Consider the following 22,790-nt stretch of genomic DNA (forward strand, 5'->3'; position numbering starts at 1 on the left):
ATTTCTAGTCTAGAGCAGAGCATTTACAATAGAAATTGTCTCTCAATTTTTAAGATGACTTAAATTATGTTTTATAACCTTTTCAGGGCTGGATATCACAAAGATTAATCTTCCTAATGAATAGATGGCACATACAAGTCATTCTTTAGTTGGAATACATTAACATGACAATTGCATGTATCTAAATTTACAAAAATGTTTGCCTGACAAGACAGAAACATCACAGACAAATAACCAAATATTTTGAGGCTACCATCAGGACAAAACCGATTAAGACTGGACTCTGGAACCAGAGACTTTCTCCATCCGTTCGTCTAACGTTACCTTTAAAATATTATTGCAACAGCTTCCCAGGACTGTTACAAGTAATGCCATGAATTGCGCACTAGAGGACGCACTTTTACACGCTAAATGTTTGGTGCATTTACTCCTCCACGCCAACGTGGCGCTTGACTTTTTCAACGAAAGAATGTGTTCTGCCTCATGCTATCTGAAGCAAAAGCTAATGCTGTAATCGCCACCATCATCAACAGGAAAGAAAATGGAGGTCAGACTGTTGCACTGACTGCAGGCCGAACATTATTAATGTTAACAAGTGAGTATTCAGTTTTTGTCGCAGTTAACAGTAATGCATGTCGTTTCACAGTTCGTCTGAGCTGAACAGATGTATAGATGGATACGAATGCACGTGCGGTATGTCAGTTTTACAGCAGCGAATCTCGCGCTCCAGTAATGGCGCCTCGAGCCTCAATATTTATGTGATATAAGAATGATTTGTCCACCACACCTGGTCTGATGACTAAAAGCCCGCAGTTTGCCTCAAGATGAAATGTGCTAAATCTATGTTTTGGAGACGTGTGCAACTAAAGCTGTTGTATACAGTGTATTTACACATTAAGTGGGTGTAACGTTATGTATGTTGCTTTGATGATGTGCTACAGAGTTGAATGTTAAGGTATGCGCATTGTTTTGTATAACTATGTGACTGTAAATCTTTTTTGTACTATTTGTATGAGAATGTGATTATCTTCTTTGAGTGTGACTCTTAATATTATATGCTAAGAATTTTTAATTTGTAAGTTAATGGTGTTAAAGTGGGTGTGTGGGGTCCTCTGGTTTAACAATAAACGAGGTGCATTCATTTGGGAGCATTTATTTAAAGTCTTACTTCAATTCATTACTTATTGTATTAAAACGACTTGCATGTGAAGTACTTCTGTGATTCTAGTTTGTGATATTTCGGCACTGATGGAAGAAGGCGTGATGCACGTTTGTGTGTGTAGACAACCACACCTGTGATGTTTATATACAAAAAAAAATGGTTATAACGCTTTTAATTACAATATGATCCAGTTCAAATGAGTTAATATTAAGCGTTAGGATGTTCAGGTGTATAACGTTTTTAGCAACTCATCACGTGGCAGTCCTTCGTGACCGAACCCACCCGTTTAAAATGTAATACTCCTGATGCATATTGTAAGTAAAGCTCGTATAATGTATATCCACCTCTTTTAGGATCTTTTGTGGCAATGTTTAAGTATTAAAACAACTAGGTAAGCTTTCTTATGTACGAGAGACTAAGCGCGAGCGGGACGGTGTGAAATGGAGGTCGCGCGCTAACGATTAGCTAAAGCTAACAGGCGAGTAACGTTAACCGAACTCCATATTTATATAATCTATTTCATCTCTGTAATATGGTATTTTGTGTAAATTACGCTCTTTATTTTTAAATACTTGTGCGAGTTTATTATGTTATTAGTTCTTGCGTCATTTTTGTTGTCAAGTACGAGTGGGTTACTATGACATATAATACTGTGGGCGGCCATACCAGAGCTATCCAACAACATGCAAGTTAACGTTATGTATATTTTATTTATTTTGTTAACGATTTATGTAGTTAAAACAAAAAAGACAGAGATGCGAAGAGTGGGATTCATTTATTTCACCAGACAAAAGAGCTTTCTAAATCATATCTAGGAGTTGAATGAATAGGCCTTATTTTACTTTTGAAATGTCCATATCTGCATTTTAGTGCTGTTTTACACGTCTATGCGATCTTATTTGTCTACTAGTAATAGAGAGAATATCTGAGGGAAGATATTTTGCATGACTTTTGAATAAATATGTTGTGAGATTTTAGCGATCACAGTGTGACGTCACAGGATGTCAAGCTTGCGCTGAATCCTTGTATAAAATTAACGTTGTTAACTTTTAGGATCATTTTAGTGCCCCGAAATAGAATAATCGAGAAAATAATAGCAATTTGATTATGCAAAGGATAAACCATTAATAAATGGAATGATATAATAACTGTTTAAATTACTTTTGATCTTGGTTTACGTGTTTTGGCACAAGGTTATATATATATATATATATATATATATATATATATCTTTATATGTCTATAAGGGTGAGACAGTTTGTGGTTGTGTTCAGACAACTGGTTTTATATTGAATGGGCATTAGGACGTTACATTGGCCTCTTGATGTGAAGTTCACACGTTTGCAGTGTTCAAAGTATTTCTTGCTATTTTAACTCATTTGTTTTCATTTGGTTTTTTTTAGATTGTTGTCTGTGATAGATTTCCTGTCTTGGTCGTCATTTCAGCTGAGCCCGAGAAGCTGATACAAACAGGTGCAGTATTTCATTACTTCAATCATGTGATATGGGGACTAATATTTGTACAACTTTTTTAAATTTATCTTTTCTAGTGAGAGCTCAATTTAACTCACTTAAAACGTATGTAAAAATGTACTGTCTTGCATTGCGGTATACATTCCAGACAGAGTCACCATCTTTTTCTTGGCTTGCATTTGTTCAAGATACATATACTGCTTAAAAATGCAGTCCTTTCCATTATAAACTTTATGCTGTCATTTTGCTTCACACTAGACAAACTTGACATTATTAGGCTGGACGGTTAATCGTCAGAATCTATATGATTCAGTAACGCGTATAATGCTGTTGGGTATAACAAAACCTTAGCAAGAAATTAAAGGAATGGTTCATCCAAAAATTCTTAGTTATACAAAACGTATATCACTTGCGAAGTTCAACACCCCACGACATCATTATTTATTTTTGTATTTTATTATTATTACTTGGTTTGTGCAAAACCATGTTAATATTGAAGTCTCGTGTTCAAATATTTTCTTGAAAAACCATGGCAAACTCCTTTGAAATAGCTTCATGAAGTATTTGAAATAGCTACATGAAGTATCCGATACAAAAATATAAAATGATTGTTTTAAGCACAGAGCACAGTATGCTGACAACTTAAAGTCCCAGTGAACCAGAAGTCGTTTTTACTTCCGTATTCTGACACATTTCCGAGTGAAACGGAATTTCAAATGAGAAAATTGGTGGGCGTTGCTTGCGCTTTTCTCTGCGAATTGATTGGATGTGGTATAACATTTTGAAATGAAACTGGCAGCAGACTGACAGTCGAAGGGTAGGAGTTAATGGATGCTCCGGCATAGACTTCTAGTTTGTCATTTCAGATGCATAGTCATTTCAGGGCGGAAGTGCATTTTCAGATTTTAAGTGAAGATTATGAGGGTACATGAATATTAAAAAGAAATTGACCCACATTGATAAGCTATTTACTGTAAACATTTACATTTATGCATTTGGCAGACGCTTTAATCAAAGCGACTTGCATTGCATTGTACTATACGTTGTATCTACCAACTAACACAACCTTGTACTGCGGGAAACTGGTGGTGTACTTGCGGACATTTTGAAGCTATGGACACCGAACAGGAGTGCCTGTGTTGCACGGACTGGGACCTGTTGCGTCGCGACACCCAAGATACACACTCTTTTGTACAGTCTGAAGATTTCCCCTCTCTGATAAACAAGGCTATACTTGAATTTTTTTTCCATGTCCCGAAAATAAATTTATATATTAATATATAATATTTGTAGTTAGTCAACCATATATTTTAATAAACAGATATAATTCATGCATTTCCATGTAATTAGATTTCACAAACTTAATTCCTATCGACCAGCTCACTTAGCACAGCGTTCGTGGATCGACTTGTCGAGACTGCTTTTCAAGATGGCGGATGTCTTTATACGTGTAATGTACTGTCTTTATAAAGTATCTTCTTATTAAACTGTTTGTACACTTACAAAGTTCTCAATGCTTCGGTTTGCATGTAGGGACCTTCATTATTCTATCGTGTTAGTGTGAGGCTATTTTGAGCTTTGTTAGTGGTTTTAACTAGCGATTTAATTTTACTTACTCTGTGCCCCATATACTAGCGCTAAAAGCTAATCTGTTTTTAGAGATAAAACTATTTACATTCGATTATCATGAAAACACATCCCAGAGAACGATCTACTCTGTAATGATGTGTTAATGACCCCTAGGTTCATTTTTCACCGGAGTTGTCCTTTAAAGATGATTTTTGAGTATGTAAGTAATCAATTAGCTATTGATAAAATACTAGCAACATCTTAAGCAAAGCAAGCCCCATTAAGACACGCATGCATCTATTTATGTTGGAAGCCCACACAACCCTGGTTGAAAGACTTCTAGTAACATAACGGAGCTGTGCCTTAAATCTTTTTTCTTTCTTAATTATAGATATTCTGTTTGAAAAGTAGTGTCTCTCTGTTATGGAGGAGAGTGTGAGCCCTGAGCTGGCTCAAGCCGCTGAGCCTGAGTCCAGCCAGGATCCAGTGGATACCAGCTCACAAGGTACCCATAGCTCGGTCCACCACATGCACTTCTTCATGAGAGCTGTGGGAAGGAGTCAGATAGAAAGGAATCAAAATTCAAATGGGGAATTTACTTAAATATCAAGAAATCACTGAATCTCAATTACACTGGAACATTTAAATTATCTTTTTACAATGATGTTCCACTGCCAGTTAAAAATTGCATATGCTTCTTTTGGGCTGCAATTTCACTTGCTCTTCCATTGTCATATGCACTTCGCACAGTTTTAATTGTGATCAGGAATCTCCTGCATGCTGTTCATTTAGAGCTGAAATTTATTGCTGTATTTGCTTATTGTGTTTTTTTCACACATTTTGAACACAGAACCAACATCAGTCTCCGAAGAAGTCACAGATCAAAAAGGCATACGTGATGTTAGTGAAGATAGAGTAGAGGAGGACGCTGAAAAATCCACCACGCCCTCTCGTGAGTTAAAGAAGACCTGGGGCTTTCGTCGAACAACCATCGCCAAGAGAGAAATCCCTGGTGAGATGGCAGCAGAGACTCCAGATGCAAAGGGCGCCCCTGTGCGTCGCAGCGGCAGGCAGGCCAAGCGCACCGACAAACTGGAAGAGTTTCTCGTTACTGTCAAGAGAGGAAGAGGAACTGGAAGGAGGAGTTGTCCCTCACGGCTCGAAGGTGGAGATCCACCGTCCCTGACAGCAACTGATGCTGAAACAGCCTCCGAGAACAGCTTTGATGGAAACACAGAGGCCAAAACTGAGGAACGTAAGGTTGCCTCACCAGTGAAAAGAAAACGAGGACGAGGGAGAGCGAGAAAAAGCACCAAGCCTAAAGCAAGCGGTGGCTCTGTCAGTGACGACTGCAGCTCTGAGAATGAAGAGGAGCCTGAAGGTGAGGTGACGAAAGAGGAACATGTTGAAACCGCAGCCAGTGCTGAAGATGGAAAGGATGTGGAGTCAAAAGAAGAAGAACAAGCAATGGATGTGAAGAAAGAGGATGAAAAAGAGGAGAGAGGAAGAGGAGGAGGATAATAAAGAGGATGATAAAGGAGAGAATAAAGAGGAGAATAAAGGGGAGAATAAAGAGGAGAATAAAGAGAATTCCTCAGATGAGTCCATAAATAGACGTCCTCCTACCAGGTCACTTGGTAAAGAATCCAAAAATGACACTAAACCCAAAGCAGGAGCAAAGCTCCACAAAGACACAGATGAGGAGGAGGAGGAGGAAGAAGATGATGATGATGAGTCGTCTTCAAGTGAGTCTGACAGTGACGGTTATGACCCTAATGCACTATACTGCATCTGCAGGCAGAAACACAATAAAAGGTATGTGTCTTTGGAAGATGTCTATAATATTTCTATATATAATACATATGTAAAATATTACATTTAAAAATAATAATAGTTAATGTGTCTAAATCATTGCCAGTGCAGACCGATTTATTTATTTATCTTGAGATGTTGAGCTCATTTGGATCAGCCGTGGAAAATGAACATTAAGCCACTTTTCATAGTTGTTGGTTTTATTAAGTCTTTTATAAATCACGACTCCCTTGGCTATGAAAAGCCTTTAGTTCTGATAGTGCTTAAAATAAATAATAATATAGTATATGTAAATGTTATTTAATTGAGGTGAAAGTAACCTATTTGTCAGGTATGGTGACCCATACCCGAAGTGTGACCTCTGCATTTAACCCACCCAGAGAGTAGTACATGCACAGCAAGTCGTGAACACATGTACACCCGGAGCAGTGGGCAGCTATCACTGCAGCGCTCGGGGAGCAAGTAGAGCTAAGGTGCCTTGCTCAAGGGCACCTCAGTTGTTACCCACTGGCCTTGAGAATTGAATCAGCAACCTTCTGATCACGAGTCCAACTCAAAAACCATTAGGCCACAACTTTAATTGACAGTGATCTCTACAGATACTCAAGATTTTAGTCTTTGTGGGGAATGAATAAGCTTAATATTATGTACGGTTTAGAGTTTTTAGTAACATGACTGTTTGATCTGTATAATTTTCCTCATCAGAATGATGATATTGTGATTTTTAGTTCCAAGTGGTCAGCAGATGCCACAGTAGCTTGTACATGGTTAAATAAAGCGATGTTCCTTTATGATATACAATTAATATATTAAATAACACATGTCATAAACCTTATTGTTCTCAAGTTATCTAAAATAGAATGAAAATTGTTGAATAAGATCTTAAAGGTCTTTTTTATGAAATTTAGCAGCATCTAGTGGTGAGATTGCTAATTGCAAACAATGGCTCACTCCAGCCCTCCCTTTCAAAGTACTATGGTGGCTGACACAGGGCTAAGATGTCATCACGTTTTCACTTCACTCAAATAAATGAAGTGTCGCTGTTGTTAGTTTTACTAAACCCATCCTTGTTCACAGTAGATAAAGAATGCAAGTAACTACTTATTACCTACAAGTTAACTATGTTATTTATACTAAAAAGTTGTACTCTCAGCTTTACTTAATGTTAAGTTGACCAGTCAAACACGTGTTAAGTAAAACGTTAAACCCCATAATTACTTAATATGAACAAGTTAATTCAACACGACTTGTTGCAGGGTATTTTAAGTAAAGATTAAGGCTCTTTTGTGCTTAATGTTCATCTACTTTGAGGTTTAAAAGAGTTTGATGTATTTTTGAGTTTTTAGGATACTATTGTTAAGAAGAATGGTACAAGTGCCTAGGATGTGAGAGGTTAAAGCACACCCATGATGTCTAGTGCATGATTTAATGAGCAATAACTGTGCTAATGCCAGTACTGAGATGCCTCTCATCTGATTTGCTCATTGTGTTTTGACTGTAGTCAAGTATGTATATAATTTACGTATGACAACTAAAAGTCCCATTAAGAATGTTTAATATGGAGTTTTATTGACTTAAAATTACTGGTACAATCTGAAAAGTTTTGTCATCTTTACTTAAATTTCTTTTGTTAATTGAAGAAACTTCTCAACGTATTTGCTTGGAACCACTTGACATTACTTTATGTAAGTCGAACTAATAATTTTTTTTAGTGTTCTTTGCCAAAGGAGATGGTTTATTTACCAATGCTGGGCAACGATAATTTTTTTATATCGGAATTAATCACATGACTTTTCTGTGATTAATCGCATTAAGCGCAAAATTCAGTAATTTATTCAATAGTGCATTGTGATCTTTTATTTTAAATCTATGAACAGAACAAAAGTGCAATAAAATTTAATTTGCAAACTCTAAAAACCTAAATAATGTGCTTTTTATTAAAAGGATTTCATTTACATAGTAGCAATAACAATTTTAAACTCAATTTAAACATTAATGTACTCAAATTAAATATCAATCAGTGATCACCCTCGCACACCTGTAGGAAATTGGTGCGTCTGAAAATAGACCAAAAAAGGTCAGTAATCATATATAAAAGAACAAACCTCCACACTGTCAATCTTGCAAAAGTATAAAAATGTATTAAATATAAGGTTTCGGTACATGACCTTCATCAGGTATGACAGCCATCTTTGACAGCATACCTGATGAATGTCATTGACGGAAACGTTGTATTTAAAAAAAGGGATTCTTTTGCAAGATTGATAGGGTTGTTCCTGAATAAAATTAAATCTAAAACCAAAGCTCTCCGCCACTGCCAGGGCATTAACGTTCTGTCTAGTTTGATATAGAAAAAGTTATGATTATTGATCATTCCTTATGCATAAACTTTCTTTCAAAACTCTTTTCATCGTAAAGTGTACTGTATTTAAAGCACATCTTTAACAATTATATTATTGCATGCTTTTTTCTTTATCTTAATAATTCATATAATGAGAACACAATTCATTTAATATGAGTGAGGGTTGTGTACCCGTCCTTTGTTGTCTTATGAACATTATAATCCAAGATCTTTATTATGCTGCTGGCCCTTTAAGAGCGCTCTATACAGATATACGGATATAATATACTGTGACGCAGTTTTGTTTCCAAGCTATAAACGTTCATAAAACGGACTACTTTTACATCGACCCTTGCTTATATGGAAATTTAGTTGACATGTTTTCTGCCCTAGCCTCACATTGCATGCAACACAAACATTATCAATGCAGTTTTTTACCTTAGCTGGGAAAAAATTTGTATTTAGGAGGCTATTGATTTCCTTCCGCTACATCATCAATAGCATTAAATAAGCTTTTTACAACCACGCATATTACGTCTTTCTAGGGCGAGTGCATTGATAGATAAGCAGTGGCTGAAGGAGGGGAGATGAAATACTATCAACTCCGCCACCTGAAGGAGATTTAAAAAGAAATGTCCATGTAAGAGTTTGGTACTTTTCTCCATTCTGTTCTGGCGGTCCTAGTTCATGTGCTTACTTCAGCAGTCTTAGGCCAACCCCAAAGGGTATCATTGGTTGAGATGCGTGGTGACGCCCAACCCAAGCCAGTACCGATTAACATCTCACCCATTCTATGACCCATGGTTTGTCTGTCTGTACCTTTGGGAGCCAGTGAGCAACGGACTTTCGAAACAAAATAATACTTAATTACTTGCGTTAATGCACAATAAAATAATTGTTGGCATTAATTCATCCGTTAACGTGACAATAACAGCCCTATTATTCACAAAACATGCACCTAAGAGCAGTTTGTCCATTTAAGGCTCCTGTACAAACAACATTCTGAATTCCATGTAAGGGGATCCGTGGTGTATGTTGATAGAATAGCTAATTTTAAGGTAATAAGAATAATTATGTGAGGTCTTTGTACACCGCTGAGGACAAAGTTGTGTATATTATATTGTATTTCTGTCAAAAAATTGCACACAGCACCTTTAATGAGAATTAAATGTTATGGACACTGCACATATGAAGAAACTATATTAAGTACATTTAAACTTGATTCAGATATCTTTTGAGTGCATTGTAATGTTTATCTTCAATTAAAAAGCCTGAAATGATTGATAATAGCCACATCAGACTGTTTAACAGTGTGTATGAGCCCTGAATTTAAATTTTAGTGCTTGTTATTCTCTATGGAGGTTGTTGCTTAAGGTCTGAGTAAATATTCAGACTGTATTTGAGGGTATTTGGTTATTTAAACCCATGTGCTCAGGTTCATGATCTGCTGCGATCGCTGCGAGGAGTGGTTTCATGGTGACTGCGTGGGCATCTCCGAGGCACGAGGCCGGCTGATGGAGAGAAACGGAGAAGACTACGTCTGTCCTAACTGCAGCACGCACAAAGGACAGATCAGCAAGGCCGGTCCCTCCGCAGCTGCAGAGAATGGCAAACGGCCAGCGTCCGGCCAGCGTAAAGCAGAGCCCTGTCCAGCTACATCAAGCACTGCTGTAGTGACACCAGAGGAGAAAGCCGATGACCTGGGAATCAAAGGCAGGATCGAGAAGGCTGCCAATCCTAGTGGCAAAAAGAAAATAAAGATTTTCCAGCCGGTATGTTGCAATATGAATCGCGAGTCTAAACACTGCTGCTTTTATGTTTGTTGTTTCATCATTTTGACCAACTTGACATTGGTTCGCAATGATGTTTTTGATCCACATGTGTGTGATGCACATATTAGGATTTTATTGTCGACATGATTTGCAAACTTCAGTTTAATTTAAATTGTAAATTATTGGTAATGTAATATTGTAATTTTTAATATTTTCAGTATGAGATTATTAAATGTAAGTAATTGTTTGGTATCTAATATAGTATCATATCTTGTTGTTTTAGTGTATAGTAGGTGTATGATTACAAGGGCTCTATCTACTAGACTTTTGACTATATTGCTAGAATAACGAAGGTAAATGTATCATAGTTTTATGTAAAAACATTTTTGTTGTTCATTGTTATGATCTCAATTTGTTTTACAATAATTTAGGTATGATGAGTAGGTTTTGTAACCATCACTATCTAATTTCATATCAAATTTAAAGTTTTATCATGAATTCAAATATACATAAAAGTAGTAAAATGGTGATTGCCTTCTTAATAATAAACCTAAAACCAGGTTGTAAATGATCCTCTTTAAAATTTATTGGGAAAAATTTAGTTTGAAATGGATAAAGCAAAAGATAATATTGCCGCAAAATTAGTAACGATTGTTTTGTCGTTTTATGAAATTGCTGCCCTGTCTTATGAAAGATGAAGTTTTGAAAAAAGAAAATCTATTTTAGAAATAAAAGAAATGAAAATTTAAGAAAACTAGACTTTTAGGGAAACATTCAAGTTCACTCATGCACATCAGGACAATCTACTGTAATTAAACTAATAAAAAAATAAGAGATATTTCAAACATTTCTGCCATATTCAAGTGGCTGCAGAAATGTGACATCCTTGAGTCTTCAGCAGGTGACAGCTACCAAGGAGTCTTCGCTTCCGAAGTGCATCGGTCCTGGCTGTGGGAGAGATGCTCTTCCTGACTCCGTCTACTGTGGGAATGACTGCATCCTTCGACATGCCGCAGCTGCCATGAAGATTATCACCACAGACGGAAAAGACTCCAAACACAAGGAGAAGAGCAAGCCCAAACAACAGAAAAAGACTACTAATAAATCGCCGCAAAAGGTATTCTAAAGCACCCAAGATTGGTCAGCATTCATTTTGGTAGTGACTTAGGGGTGAAATATGAATTTACATCCATCGAGTTTGAGACACTATTGGTGTTGCCTTTAACCAAATGGTTGCAAATTTAGGTGCAAGATAAGTCAGGGAGAAAGGTATGGTGTCTTTTTTGTCATTCAAGGTCAATTAGACATGATTGTTTCTTTCTGAAGTGTTTGTATTTGATTACTTTCTACATACACTTTGTTGCTGATTTAAAATTTTGGCAGTATTAAGAGTTACTAAGATTTGAGTATCCATGTTTAAATAGTAAAGAATCTAAAATAAGTGTCTAAATAGAAATGTATATTGAGTGATAGATGATCATGCTTGTGAAAAGTTATGATTTGTGATTTACTGTTTTCTACATAGTCATCCTAGATAACATTAAGAAAATTCTGTGAAAAAATAAATGTGATCTCTTTAATATTTCCTAAGTAATGCCATGCCAAAGATTGAAATCATAGTGAAAGCAATAATTAAAAGAAAATGAGAAATTTGAGATGGATTTAAAAGACAGGGTCACATTTGTTTTTAATGTTTTTGTTTTTGTTCATAGAAGAGTGGTTCTGAAAGGAGGTCCTCTAACCAGGAGGAAGAGGAGGACTCCGATTCTGGGACTGAGGAAGATGAGGATGAAGACAAGCATGCAGAGGAGCATCCACCTCCTGCAGCCATGTCATCCTGGTCCAGTGATCATAATTACATGGCAGTAACGCCAGAAAAGACTGCTCCCATATCAGCATCTGTGTTAAACAAAGCGTGTATGTATCTCTCTGAGGGTTTTCCACATTTTTATTGTCTTGTCTCTGCCAATAATAGGGCCTTTGAACTGTCGGGAGTGATGTTGTTGCAGCATAGGTGACTTGAGTTGCGAGATCTAAAAAACGTTCTTTGTTGTCAAAATTGGACTGAAATCTACGGTATTTGCCTGTGAAGGGAAATTTGTGCTGAGAAATATTAGCACAGCTATAATTCTGAAAGTTTTCAAGTTGGACATCTTACACTACATGTTTTGTTGTAAAATGCTTTGTGAAAGTGCCTGTATCAGGTCATTCACGCTCCAGAACAGGTAAGTTTATAAAATGTGAGAATAGTAGGTATAGATAATAAAGATGCCTTTAAAGCATTTGTATTTTAGTCCATAGTAAATAGTAATTAATCTTATTTATTATTTAATATATTTTTTAAATAAGATACACTAATATACAAGTACAATTTTATAGAATTTTGACTCCAAACCATAGTGCCTTGCCATGATATACATTTGCCATACCTTCTGGACAAGGTCTGTAAAGTATGTGTGTGTTGAAGCGTTTATCTACCAATTTATCTCCAATCTCTGCCGACATGGGAGGCAATAGATGCAAAAGATGTTCTGACCTCACAAGACAGGTACTACTGAACAGGTAGGTTTTGGTGTCTTTTTATCCTGTCCTCCTCATCACTAAGTATAGGACATTTCTTATCTCTTGATTAGACTTGACTACAATGCTATCATATCAGTGAAAGTGTAACTTTTTAAACTAACAGCTTTCATTTGATATTCATTTGACTTGCATGCACTGCATTTATAAACCTCGATTGAGAAAAGTGGCATTCAAAATAAAGTGAATTTACGGATAACACTCTTGATGGCCTTGTGCTTCAATTGTGAAAGAAGTCTGTTTATTGGATTACAACACTGGATGGCATGGCTTTGCCTGTTTTTGGCTTTTGTCAGCCATAAGCTTAATGTCACAGCGTGGTTTGCAATAAGATGCCTGCAGTCCTTGGAGTCGGCCTGAGAGAGGAACCGTGGAGTTCAGAGAAGTCCAAGACCCCGAAATAATGAGGAACGCTCAAGAACAGCTGAGGACACCATTTCACCCCACAGCAACTGTCGACTGAACTTGCACGCCTTATAACACAAGGAAATGTTGAGCTACGTTTATACAAGAACATAGATTGTAGATTTATGCATATGAGCATTTCTCTGTTCCAAATCATTTAAGAAATATTACATATGGAGAAAGGGTTAGTGTACAGTTTTAAGTGCAGCTGAGATTGAAAGTTGACTTTGCTTCTCCAGTAGGAATGGTTGACTTAAAAGGAAGAGTTGAGTTGTCATAGAAGAATACACAAAGAAAAATGCTGCCTTTGTTTGATATCAAAATATGAATATTAAGGTTAATCCTTTTGTTGCCTTTGTCAAATCAGATCATGTGGTTTTGAGTCAAATATTTAGTGTTATTTGTGTACAAAAGGTTGGTTTCAGCTGTGTGTCATCTGTGCTGTCAATGTTGACATTTCTACCAAGGAGAAATCGTCTTATCTGGATTACACATGAATGTGGATTAATTTGACAGAGTACTTAAAGTACACTTCTGAGCTGTAGTATTTACTACACAAATGTATATCCTTGCATTACTGCATCCTTGTATATCCTTGCATTTCCAATGTGATTCATTGGCATTCCTCCCCTGTGTATCTGTAATCTTTGGGAAGTCTTTGTCATTTTCCATTGTAATATCACAATAGGATTTTCCTTTTTAACACGTACAAATGTCCTTTTGCTCACTGTTTACATCACAATATATACGGAGCATTTTCTGTTTTAGAAGTGTCTCTTGATGAAGTTACATTTGTCTCCAACATAAAATGTTAATCATTTTGTTGGTCTTCCCTTAATCGTGTTGATTCACATTTACTTGTTTTTATGGTTTTAATATAATGCCACAGGTTTTTCTGGCACTGTTGTCTTACAGGTCTATTAAGTTATTTTATAGAAAGGAATATATGTAAATAAATATAATTTATAAAGATATTTTTTATTACATGTAAGGTGTATCTTACGCATTGATTATGAAAGTACATTTTCTAAAATAAATCTTGAATGGTCAACAACTTGTTTTCCTGAGCTTGGTCTTTTGTCCATTAACATGAGATGAATGTTTACTAAATCATGGCAAGGCACTAAAATATGTGAATCAAACAAACTACATTTTGCTCTCTTAATATACGAGTCAAACTTCGACACCATATAAACAGCACTGTGGTACTTTAAAAGCATTGTATTTTTTATAATTCACAGTTGATTTTATTCATTTTGCTTATGTGTTGATGGATCCATTTATTTCTTGTGATTTCCAGCAGCTGCCAATAAAGACAAAGAAAAGGAGGAGAGTGAAGAAGTGAAGCCAGAAAAGGAACCAGCACCTGCAGATAAGAAAGCTCCTGCTTCAGAAGTTCTCAAAGGTGGGAAGAAGTCACCTGGTTCAAAGGGGATGAAAAAGCCTGCTGATTCTTCTCCGACCAAACTGAAACCCATTGTGACGCCTATGAGCAGTACCAGAGACTTAAGGAAACAGCCCCAACCACAAGGAAAACTGAACAAACCCAAAAAGCAAGGGCCTCCCCTGCCTCCCATTCAAGTTTTATCTCCTCTAGGTCCTCCTGGATCTCGCCATCATGCCTCCGGTGCTCTCCGCGTAACCAAGAGCACCTTCACCATCCCTAAAAAACAGCCACAGGCGGGGCAGAAGGAGTCTATTGAGGGAGGTCCTTCTACCTCCTCTAAAACCCCACCCTCACCTGTGTCAACCGCACCGTCCATCCAACAACCAACACCTAAACCAACCCAACCCCCTGCACCTGCTGCACCGCCGCAACCTCCACCCAATAACCAGATGAGATCCAACATCAGACGATCACTCACTGATATTCTCTATAAGAGGTGAGGGATGATTCAATAACACTGTTGTTTTTATATTATTCGGTCTTATTGATTAAGAATTAGCATTTTTTGATTAATTATGCACTGGGTAAGGAATGTACTGAAGGGCATTTGTTTTTTATGAAATTCATTGTAGTTCAAATTGATTAAATGTCACAGGGTGAGCGACAGCGACGATCTCTCCATGTCCGAGAGTGAAGTTGGGAAGTTGGCGGTCAGCATTGAGAAAGAGATGTTTAACCTTTGTATGAACACTGACAACAAGTACAAAAACAAGTACAGATCCCTTATGTTCAATCTAAAGGACCCTAAAAACAAGGTTGGTCCTTTAATCTACAAGTATTTTCTATCATAGACAGTAAATGTGCATTGTTATCTAAATGGCTTTCGTATTCTTTTTTTCTTCTGTTTGTCAGGGCTTGTTTTATCGAGTTATTGGTGGTGAGATCAGTCCTTTCAGGCTGGTGAGATTGAGTCCTGAAGAACTTCTTTCCAAGGAGATGTCAGATTGGAGAAAAACAGAGAACACGGAGGTAAAACAAACAAACAAGAAAAACATTTAAAATTGTCTGCGTTAACTACTTAAAAAGTAAGAAGTCTTTGTATGCTTTGCTAAAGGTGTGTACTTCTTCCAACAAGGATGTAAAATCCCAGTCAGGACATTCCAAAACCGGATCCCGACAAGAAGGCGATGTAGACATGGAGGAAGCTCCTCCAATGTCTGATGGAGATGTATGTATGCCTGCCACTTCCCAATCTCCCCGCTTGGCTTCTGCTGCTGTAAGTGCTGGATCTCTGGCTTTCCTGATCTATCTGTTCTTTCATTTCAGTTTCCCCAAGCCCCAAAAACTATTTCTTCTATTGCTTGCTGAATGCATAATTTCCTTGCCTATTTTTAAACTCAAATCTTCAACAACTTGATCACCTTAGTGCGGTTCTGTTCATTGTTGTTATAGGTGTACATGAGATTATAAATGAATGGACTATAATAACATTAGAATACCTGTAATATTGTTCTTTAATCCTTTCCTATGCTGCTTTCGTTTTTTATTTTTTTTGAAGGACTCGCAGGAAGACACGCATACCTCTATATCACATGCTTCAGTCTCTACTGGAAAAGCCAACGCTATGCCTGATATATTCAGTACTATGCTGAAAGACACTACAGCAGAGCATAGGGCTCATCTGTTTGACCTAAACTGCAAAATTTGTACAGGTGAGAAAATATTGTCAAAATAAGGACAATTAACTTAAAATTATTTAATATCTCTTGAAACATATTGGTATAACTAGATTTTTGTATAACTACAATTGTTTTACTTATACAGTGCATTAAATTGCTTAATGCAAATTTTTCAGGTCAGAAGTCCGCAGATGATGAACCTCCTTCCAAAAAAATCAAAACGTCTGTGCCTAAAAAGCCAGAGCCAACCTTTAAGTCCAAACCTGAGCCGCGACTGCCCAAAGCGACTCTTGACCACCCCCAAGTTTCCTATTACAGTGGTGTAGACACGTCCATGCCCGATTCTTCATCCATGATGGAGGATCCAAAAAGTAAATTACCATTGGTCCAGGCCCCAGTTCCAGCTGCCGTCTCCTCCGTTACAATAACACGAAGGGATCCTCGTACAGCAGGTCACAGGTCATCCGTACCTTTAACTCTTCCTGATGTCGGTGTTCCTGCTTTACCAGCCAGTATTCCTATGCCTGTTGAGCCTCTGGTCGTAGAAGCAAAGGGTCCTTTGCCTATGCCCCCTCTTGCCCCGGCATCTCTACCCAAACCTGTGGTGCAAAAACCAGCCTCTTCACAAGATGCACGGCATTACGGTTCCAGTATTACTAGGTACAGCTGTATTCAATGCATATACTATTCGTCTTAAAGAAATGTAATGTGTTATAGTGGACAATCTCCACACTTTTGGATTTAATTATATATATTGTGTGTTTTCAGCAGTGTGACAGAGCCCCCTCCTGAGGGAGAAACAGCTTTGTTCCTGTCCGGTCAGGAGATGTTGTGGAAAGGATTCATAAACATGCACACAGTCGCAAAGTTTGTCACAAAAGCCTACTTGGTTTCTGGATCATTCGAACACATTAAGGAGGTTTGTTTTTTGAAGTTTTAATGTTAGAATGTCACAAAGAAATCTTCGATAGTCAATAAACCCTTTAATTTTATTTGCAGGACTTGCCTGACACCATTCATATCGGCGGTAGAATATCACCACACACAGTGTGGGATTATGTGGGAAAGCTGAAGACTTCACTGTCAAAAGTATGAAATGAAAATATATAAAGCAAAGAGAATTCACAATTTACTAAGTCAACCCTGTTAAAATGCTACTCAACTTGCTAACAGTTAACAATGCTTGTCAATGTTTTTTTTCCAGGAACTCTGTCTCATTCGTTTCCATCCAGCAACTGAAGAGGAAGAGGTTGCATACGTGTCTCTGTTTTCCTATTTCAGTAGCCGTAAGCGGTTTGGGGTGGTGGCTAACAGCAACAAGCGCATCAAAGACCTTTACCTCATCCCGCTGAGCTCAAAAGACCCACTGCCTGCCAAGCTTCTACCATTTGACGGACCAGGTAAGCATCTACAAGGATATTATTAAATCTCATTCCACAGATTGCTCGCAAGATCAGGTTATCTAACAATATTGATCTGTTTTAATGTTACCAAAAGATAAGCATGGTTATAATGTATTTGTATTTTTGCTGGTTATTTTGTCACTCGAGAGCTTGTTTCATAATTTACAACAATAAGAAAACCAACGTCAAGCATGGTCTAATGTGCGTTTCTTCCCTAGCTGTTTGTCTGTACACTTCTTTTTACTTGTTATCTGTCTAGTTGTCATGTATTTTTAGACTTGCTAATAAAATATGTTCTGAATCCAAGTTTGGTCTTGGATTTGTCTTAGTCTAAAAGAGAATGTTTTTCTTACTATAAAAAATAAGAGTTGGTCAAAGTTTGAATGTATGTCACAACTATAAAACACATACATTTAGTATTAACCTTGTATAATAGGACACAAATTAAACCACCATGCCTGCAAAATTGCAATAAAAAAGTTGATCAATTAAGTCATCTGACCTGCTCAAGCCATGTGAGTGATGCGAATTCTAACAGCATCTTTACTCCAAGTCCAGTTGTTGCACAAAATTAGAATAGTCATTAATGTGTTATAGTGTTATTCCAACAAATATTAAAGTCACCTTGAGGTTAGTTTAAATTGTATGTAAAAATACTATATTAGTTTTTAAACGGGAGAACTGTTTTCTTTAAAATGTACAAATAATGCTGAATTGTAATACTTAAAAGTTTACTGTAAAAGTTTTAATATTGTATTTTGTGGAACAAGCTCTCTGAAACCAATGCGACTGTATTCATAAAGAATATACTGTATCACTGCGATAGTGACTACAAGATCTTATTTTCTTTGCAGGGCTAGAGCCAGCTCGTCCCAATCTCCTCCTGGGGTTGTTGATTTGCCAGAAAGACAAGAAGCGTCCCGGAGCCCCTCTTGAAAATGAGGAAAAACGTTCGAAAACGTTACGAGATGATGAGACAGGCCTCCCAAAACCATCAATTGTTGCAAAACCTGAAATCAAACATGACAAGGTTTTTCGATCTAGTCTGGATGCCATCAGCACAACTTCCCCAGGCACACCACCTCCCCTCACTGCTTTGGAATCTTCAAGTTCCCTCTCAACTTCCGTTCTTTCCATTCTTTCCTCTGTTAAAGCAACTGGTATCAGCTCTCACACAAGCAATAATGTCACAGCAGCACCGCCACTCGCTTCCACACCGCTGCAGACCATCCTTAAAACACTTTTTGGTAAGAAGCAGCAAGATACTGATGTCTCATCACCTTCAGACCAAGGTGCTGGAGAGTTGTCCATGCCTTCTGTGTCGCTGCTAGACCCGATTGTACAGCAGTTTGCAATAACCAAGAGTAAAGTGGTGGAAGTACAGGATGATAGGCCGTATGATCCAGAGGAAGAATATGATCCAGCTGTTGGCTACGCTGCAGAAAAAGCCCACAATTCAACAAAACTATCAACAGCTATTAATCTATCTGAGGGCACCCCTGGTGTGGTGGATGATATTGCTTATGACCCTGAGGACGACTCCATTTTTGATGTTGTTGGGGTGAATCCAAGTGGTAAAAAATTTACTGAGCATCAAAAGGGGCTTCAGGAGAAACATGTAGAGGAACAGAAGCTGTTAGAGGATCCAGTTCAACAAATACCAGAGACTTTGATTTCACAGCCTGTCACATCTCTACTGGCTAATAGCCAGTTGTTGCAGCTTGGTAAAAAAGTTGAAGACCTAGTGGCGAAGAGCTCAGCAGCTCCAGTTATTAACCAGAGAAGAGACCCAAGGCAAAGTAGAGACCCTCGAGCAGCAGCAGCAGCAAACAGAAGACATACGTCTGATTCCATAGAGAAAGAAGAACAGTCAGATGTAACCACAGAAAAACCATCTCCACAGGCATCTGCAGTCATAGAGCCATCACCATCACAACTGAGTATAGCCGCAGACACACAAACAACAGAGCCGGACTCTACTGTGGATACACCAGTGGAGGAAACTTCTACAACAATAGACATACTTCAATCCGAAGTCACTACCACCTTGGATTCCCAAGAGGTCCAGCATGAGATCCTGCAAACAGAAGCACTCATGCCTGAGAAGGAAGCTGAAAGTGAAGCTGTACCTTTTCTTGGTACAGAGAGCACTGAAGTTTCTATTCCGTTACTAGGGGAGAACATCGACCCGGAGTTAGTTGAACGCTATGTGGATAAAGAACCTGAGGAGGAACAAATGAAGGATGAGCCTATTGAATCTGAGAGTAAAAGTTTTGAGGAGGTGTGGCCTAATTCTGCCAGCATACTAAAAGCTGAAGTTGTGTCCAGTGGACAGCCTATTGAGACCACTCCAACCACATATTACAGCATTTCAACGATCAGTTCGTCATCCACGTCTGTCCACTCAGGAATGCCAGATGATATCTTCGAGGACAACTCATCCTATATGGATTCTCACAGTTCCCATATACAACATATACCAACAACAAATCCCACAAACATTCCACCTCCAATATCGTTTCCTCCACCAATTGGCCTTCCTCCGATTCTCGGTCCACCTCCCATGCAAGGCCTTCCACCAATGAATGTTCCACCACCCATGCATCTCCCTCCTCCAATGTCAGGACCACCACCACCAATGCAAATTCCCCCAATGCAAGGTCCACCCTCTACCCGTGGAGAAAATCCTCCACCTGGATCATATCCTCCTTATCAGAATCAGTGGGGTGGTAATTCTCAGTTTGATGCTCCAAGAGGTCCACCGCCTTCTAATTTCACGCAAAGAGGACCGCCTCCATTCCAGCCGATAGGTCAGAGAGGTCCTCCTCCTCAGATGTTTGATAACTCTATGAACTCCATACCCCCTCAGCATATTGGACCAAGAGGCCCACCTCCAGGGCCTCTACCACCTGGACCACCACCTCCAAACTTCGACGGGCAACGATTTAATGGTCCTCCACCCCCTTTTAACTTCTCTGCACCAAGAGGACTACCTCCACCGTTCCCAGGCCCCCCTCCAAGTCACTTTGATAATAGAGCGCCGCCACAATCCCATTTCCCCGGACCACGAGGACCACCTCCCCCTCATAACATTGAGGTTCATAGACCTCCTTCTAATATGTCAAGAGGCCCTGCTGATGATGGAAACTCTTATCAGGGAATAGAGAAACCCCAGAAAGCCACACAAGGGCCACCTTTTAGGGGTCCGCCACCAAACCCCTTTGATGGCCGGAGGGGACCTCCCTCTGGTCCTACAGGGGAATTGTCAGGACAGCGATTTCCACCTCCAAACCAGTTTCGTGGGTCACCTCAACACAGGGGCTCATATGACGAACCACGGGGAGGTTCGTCTCAAGAGTTTGAAAGGCACCGAGGACCACCGGTACAGCAGTTTGGTGGGCCAAGAGGTCCACCACTGGGTCATTACGATAAGGAAGCTGGTCCGCCTTCACGATACAGCTATAATGAAGACAGCCTAAGTGATGTTCGACCTGTTCGTGGACCTTTACTTCCAACCCCTACCGATGGACCCATCCCAGTGCAAGTCCGTGTAGGCGGTGGACATAGTCCCGACACCCAGCATGATGACCACTGGAGACGACACTCACCTGAAATGAGGCGGCGAAGCTGTTCCTCCAGGGATGGTTCAGAGCCTCACAACCGTCCAAGCAGATTTGACAGTAGCTCTCGCGACAGAGATGCACCCTCAGCATTGTCTGAAGAAAGAGAGAGGCAACGTGATTTGTCCGAGGATAGGAGGAGAGAAAGAGACCGTGAAGCTCCTCATAGCGGACGATCATATGGCTGGAGCAGAGAACAGGAGTACGAGAGAGGCAGAGAAAGGGAACGTGAAAAAGACCAGGGCCGGGAACGAGAAAGGGAGCATGGTCGCAGCAGAGAAAGGGATAGGGAACACAGCAGAGAGAGGGATCGCAGTAGAGGCAGAGAGTCTGAACGACACCGAGATGGAGATGGGGATAAGAGGAGAGACCGGGACCGAGACAGAGACAGAGATAGAGGAAGGGAGAGAGAACAAGACAGAAAAGATTATGAACGAGAGCGAGCAAAGAACAGAGACAGAGAGAAAGAGACAAAGACAGAGAAAGAGACAAAGACAGAGAAAGAGACAAAGAGAGAAGAGACAAAGAGAGAGAAAGAGACAAAGACAGAGAAAGAGACAAAGACAAAGACAAAGAAAGAGACAAAGACAAAGAAAGAGACCGGGAAAGAGATCGGGATAGCAGGGACAGGAGACGAGAACGCTCAAGGAGCAGAGAACGAGATCGTGGGAAAGATCGTGATAGGAGGGATAGGGACCGGGACAGGGAGAAAGACAGAGGGAGGGAGAAAGACAGAGACAGACGGGACCGAAGCAGGAGCAAAGACAGGAAAGATGACAGAAGGGAAAAGTCTGACACTTCTAGGGCAAAGTCTACAGAATCTGAATCCCACTCGTAAGTCATTCATCTGACACGATGAAAAACTGAGAACATTGTCTGAATGTTTTTTTTTCTAAAGTTGCATGGATTTAAAAGTTATGCTTCAAGTCTTTTTTTGTACTTTGTCTTGCCTGACATTTTTATGCTTTTTACATGTAAAGTCATTGATGTTCATGACATCTTTGGGTGTGTTACTTACCTGATGATAATTTTGTCAGCACAACCTTCTCCACTGTACTGCTGTTTTAAAAACGGAAAAACGTTTAGAACAATACAGCAAGACATGTAAATATGTATGTATGTGTGTATATACAGGTACGATTTTATCTACTTTTTTCTAAATAGAAAAAGCAAGCCATATAGCTTTAAGATGATGTGTAAAGGAAAAGCAAGAGTTGTTCTCGGTAGAAAGTCTTTGTATTGTAAAAGCTTAACCAGCATTTAATGAATGTGTCTATAGGCTATTAACGGTTGTCCTAAAGCCACTCCTGATGCGCATCACATTGTTCTAATAAAACCTCTTTATGATTACAAGTAATCTTTGTGCTCTTGTCTCTCTGCTATTTGTCATTCTCCTTAAAATATTTTCATAGATGGGATAAATATAGTTTGAAACATTTCATGCTTCATGTAGGTGTTCCTTGCATACTAATTTGTACAGTAAACTGTTATATGGGTCAATGACGTAAAAGGATTTTCGTCATGCCAATTTTAAAAATGCAAATATAATATCTATTGCAGTTATTCAAACATTAAGAATGTGGAGTA

The 22,790-nt window shown here is 38.8% G+C and overlaps 1 protein-coding gene across 5 annotated transcripts; it reads left to right on the forward strand.

Annotated features, from left to right (window-relative positions):
* The first annotated feature begins 473 nt into the window (after positions 1-473).
* dido1 (death inducer-obliterator 1) lies at positions 474-22,560 on the forward strand. 5 transcript variants are annotated; one of them, XM_056734406.1, is made up of 18 exons: positions 474-595; positions 2,566-2,635; positions 4,596-4,709; positions 5,055-5,677; positions 5,748-6,019; positions 9,793-10,129; positions 11,031-11,246; positions 11,842-12,046; positions 14,415-14,997; positions 15,157-15,316; positions 15,414-15,530; positions 15,616-15,777; positions 16,060-16,213; positions 16,357-16,840; positions 16,949-17,099; positions 17,180-17,269; positions 17,385-17,580; positions 18,438-22,560. In XM_056734406.1, the coding sequence occupies exons 3-18, from the start codon at positions 4,628-4,630 to the stop codon at positions 22,052-22,054; spliced, it is 7,449 nt and encodes a 2,482-aa protein (XP_056590384.1). In that variant the 5' UTR covers positions 474-595; positions 2,566-2,635; positions 4,596-4,627; the 3' UTR covers positions 22,055-22,560. The 5 variants fall into 5 exon arrangements, with proteins under 5 accessions (XP_056590384.1, XP_056590381.1, XP_056590380.1 ...); XM_056734403.1 differs by lacking the exons at positions 474-595; positions 2,566-2,635; positions 4,596-4,709 and having other exon boundaries at positions 5,541-6,019; positions 11,028-11,246; positions 15,616-15,729; XM_056734402.1 differs by lacking the exons at positions 474-595; positions 2,566-2,635; positions 4,596-4,709 and having other exon boundaries at positions 5,541-6,019; positions 11,028-11,246; positions 15,637-15,777.
* Positions 22,561-22,790: the final 230 nt, after the last annotated feature.

This window comes from Triplophysa dalaica, chromosome 21 (assembly GCF_015846415.1).
Source record: "Triplophysa dalaica isolate WHDGS20190420 chromosome 21, ASM1584641v1, whole genome shotgun sequence".
Classification (NCBI taxonomy): domain Eukaryota; kingdom Metazoa; phylum Chordata; class Actinopteri; order Cypriniformes; family Nemacheilidae; genus Triplophysa; species Triplophysa dalaica.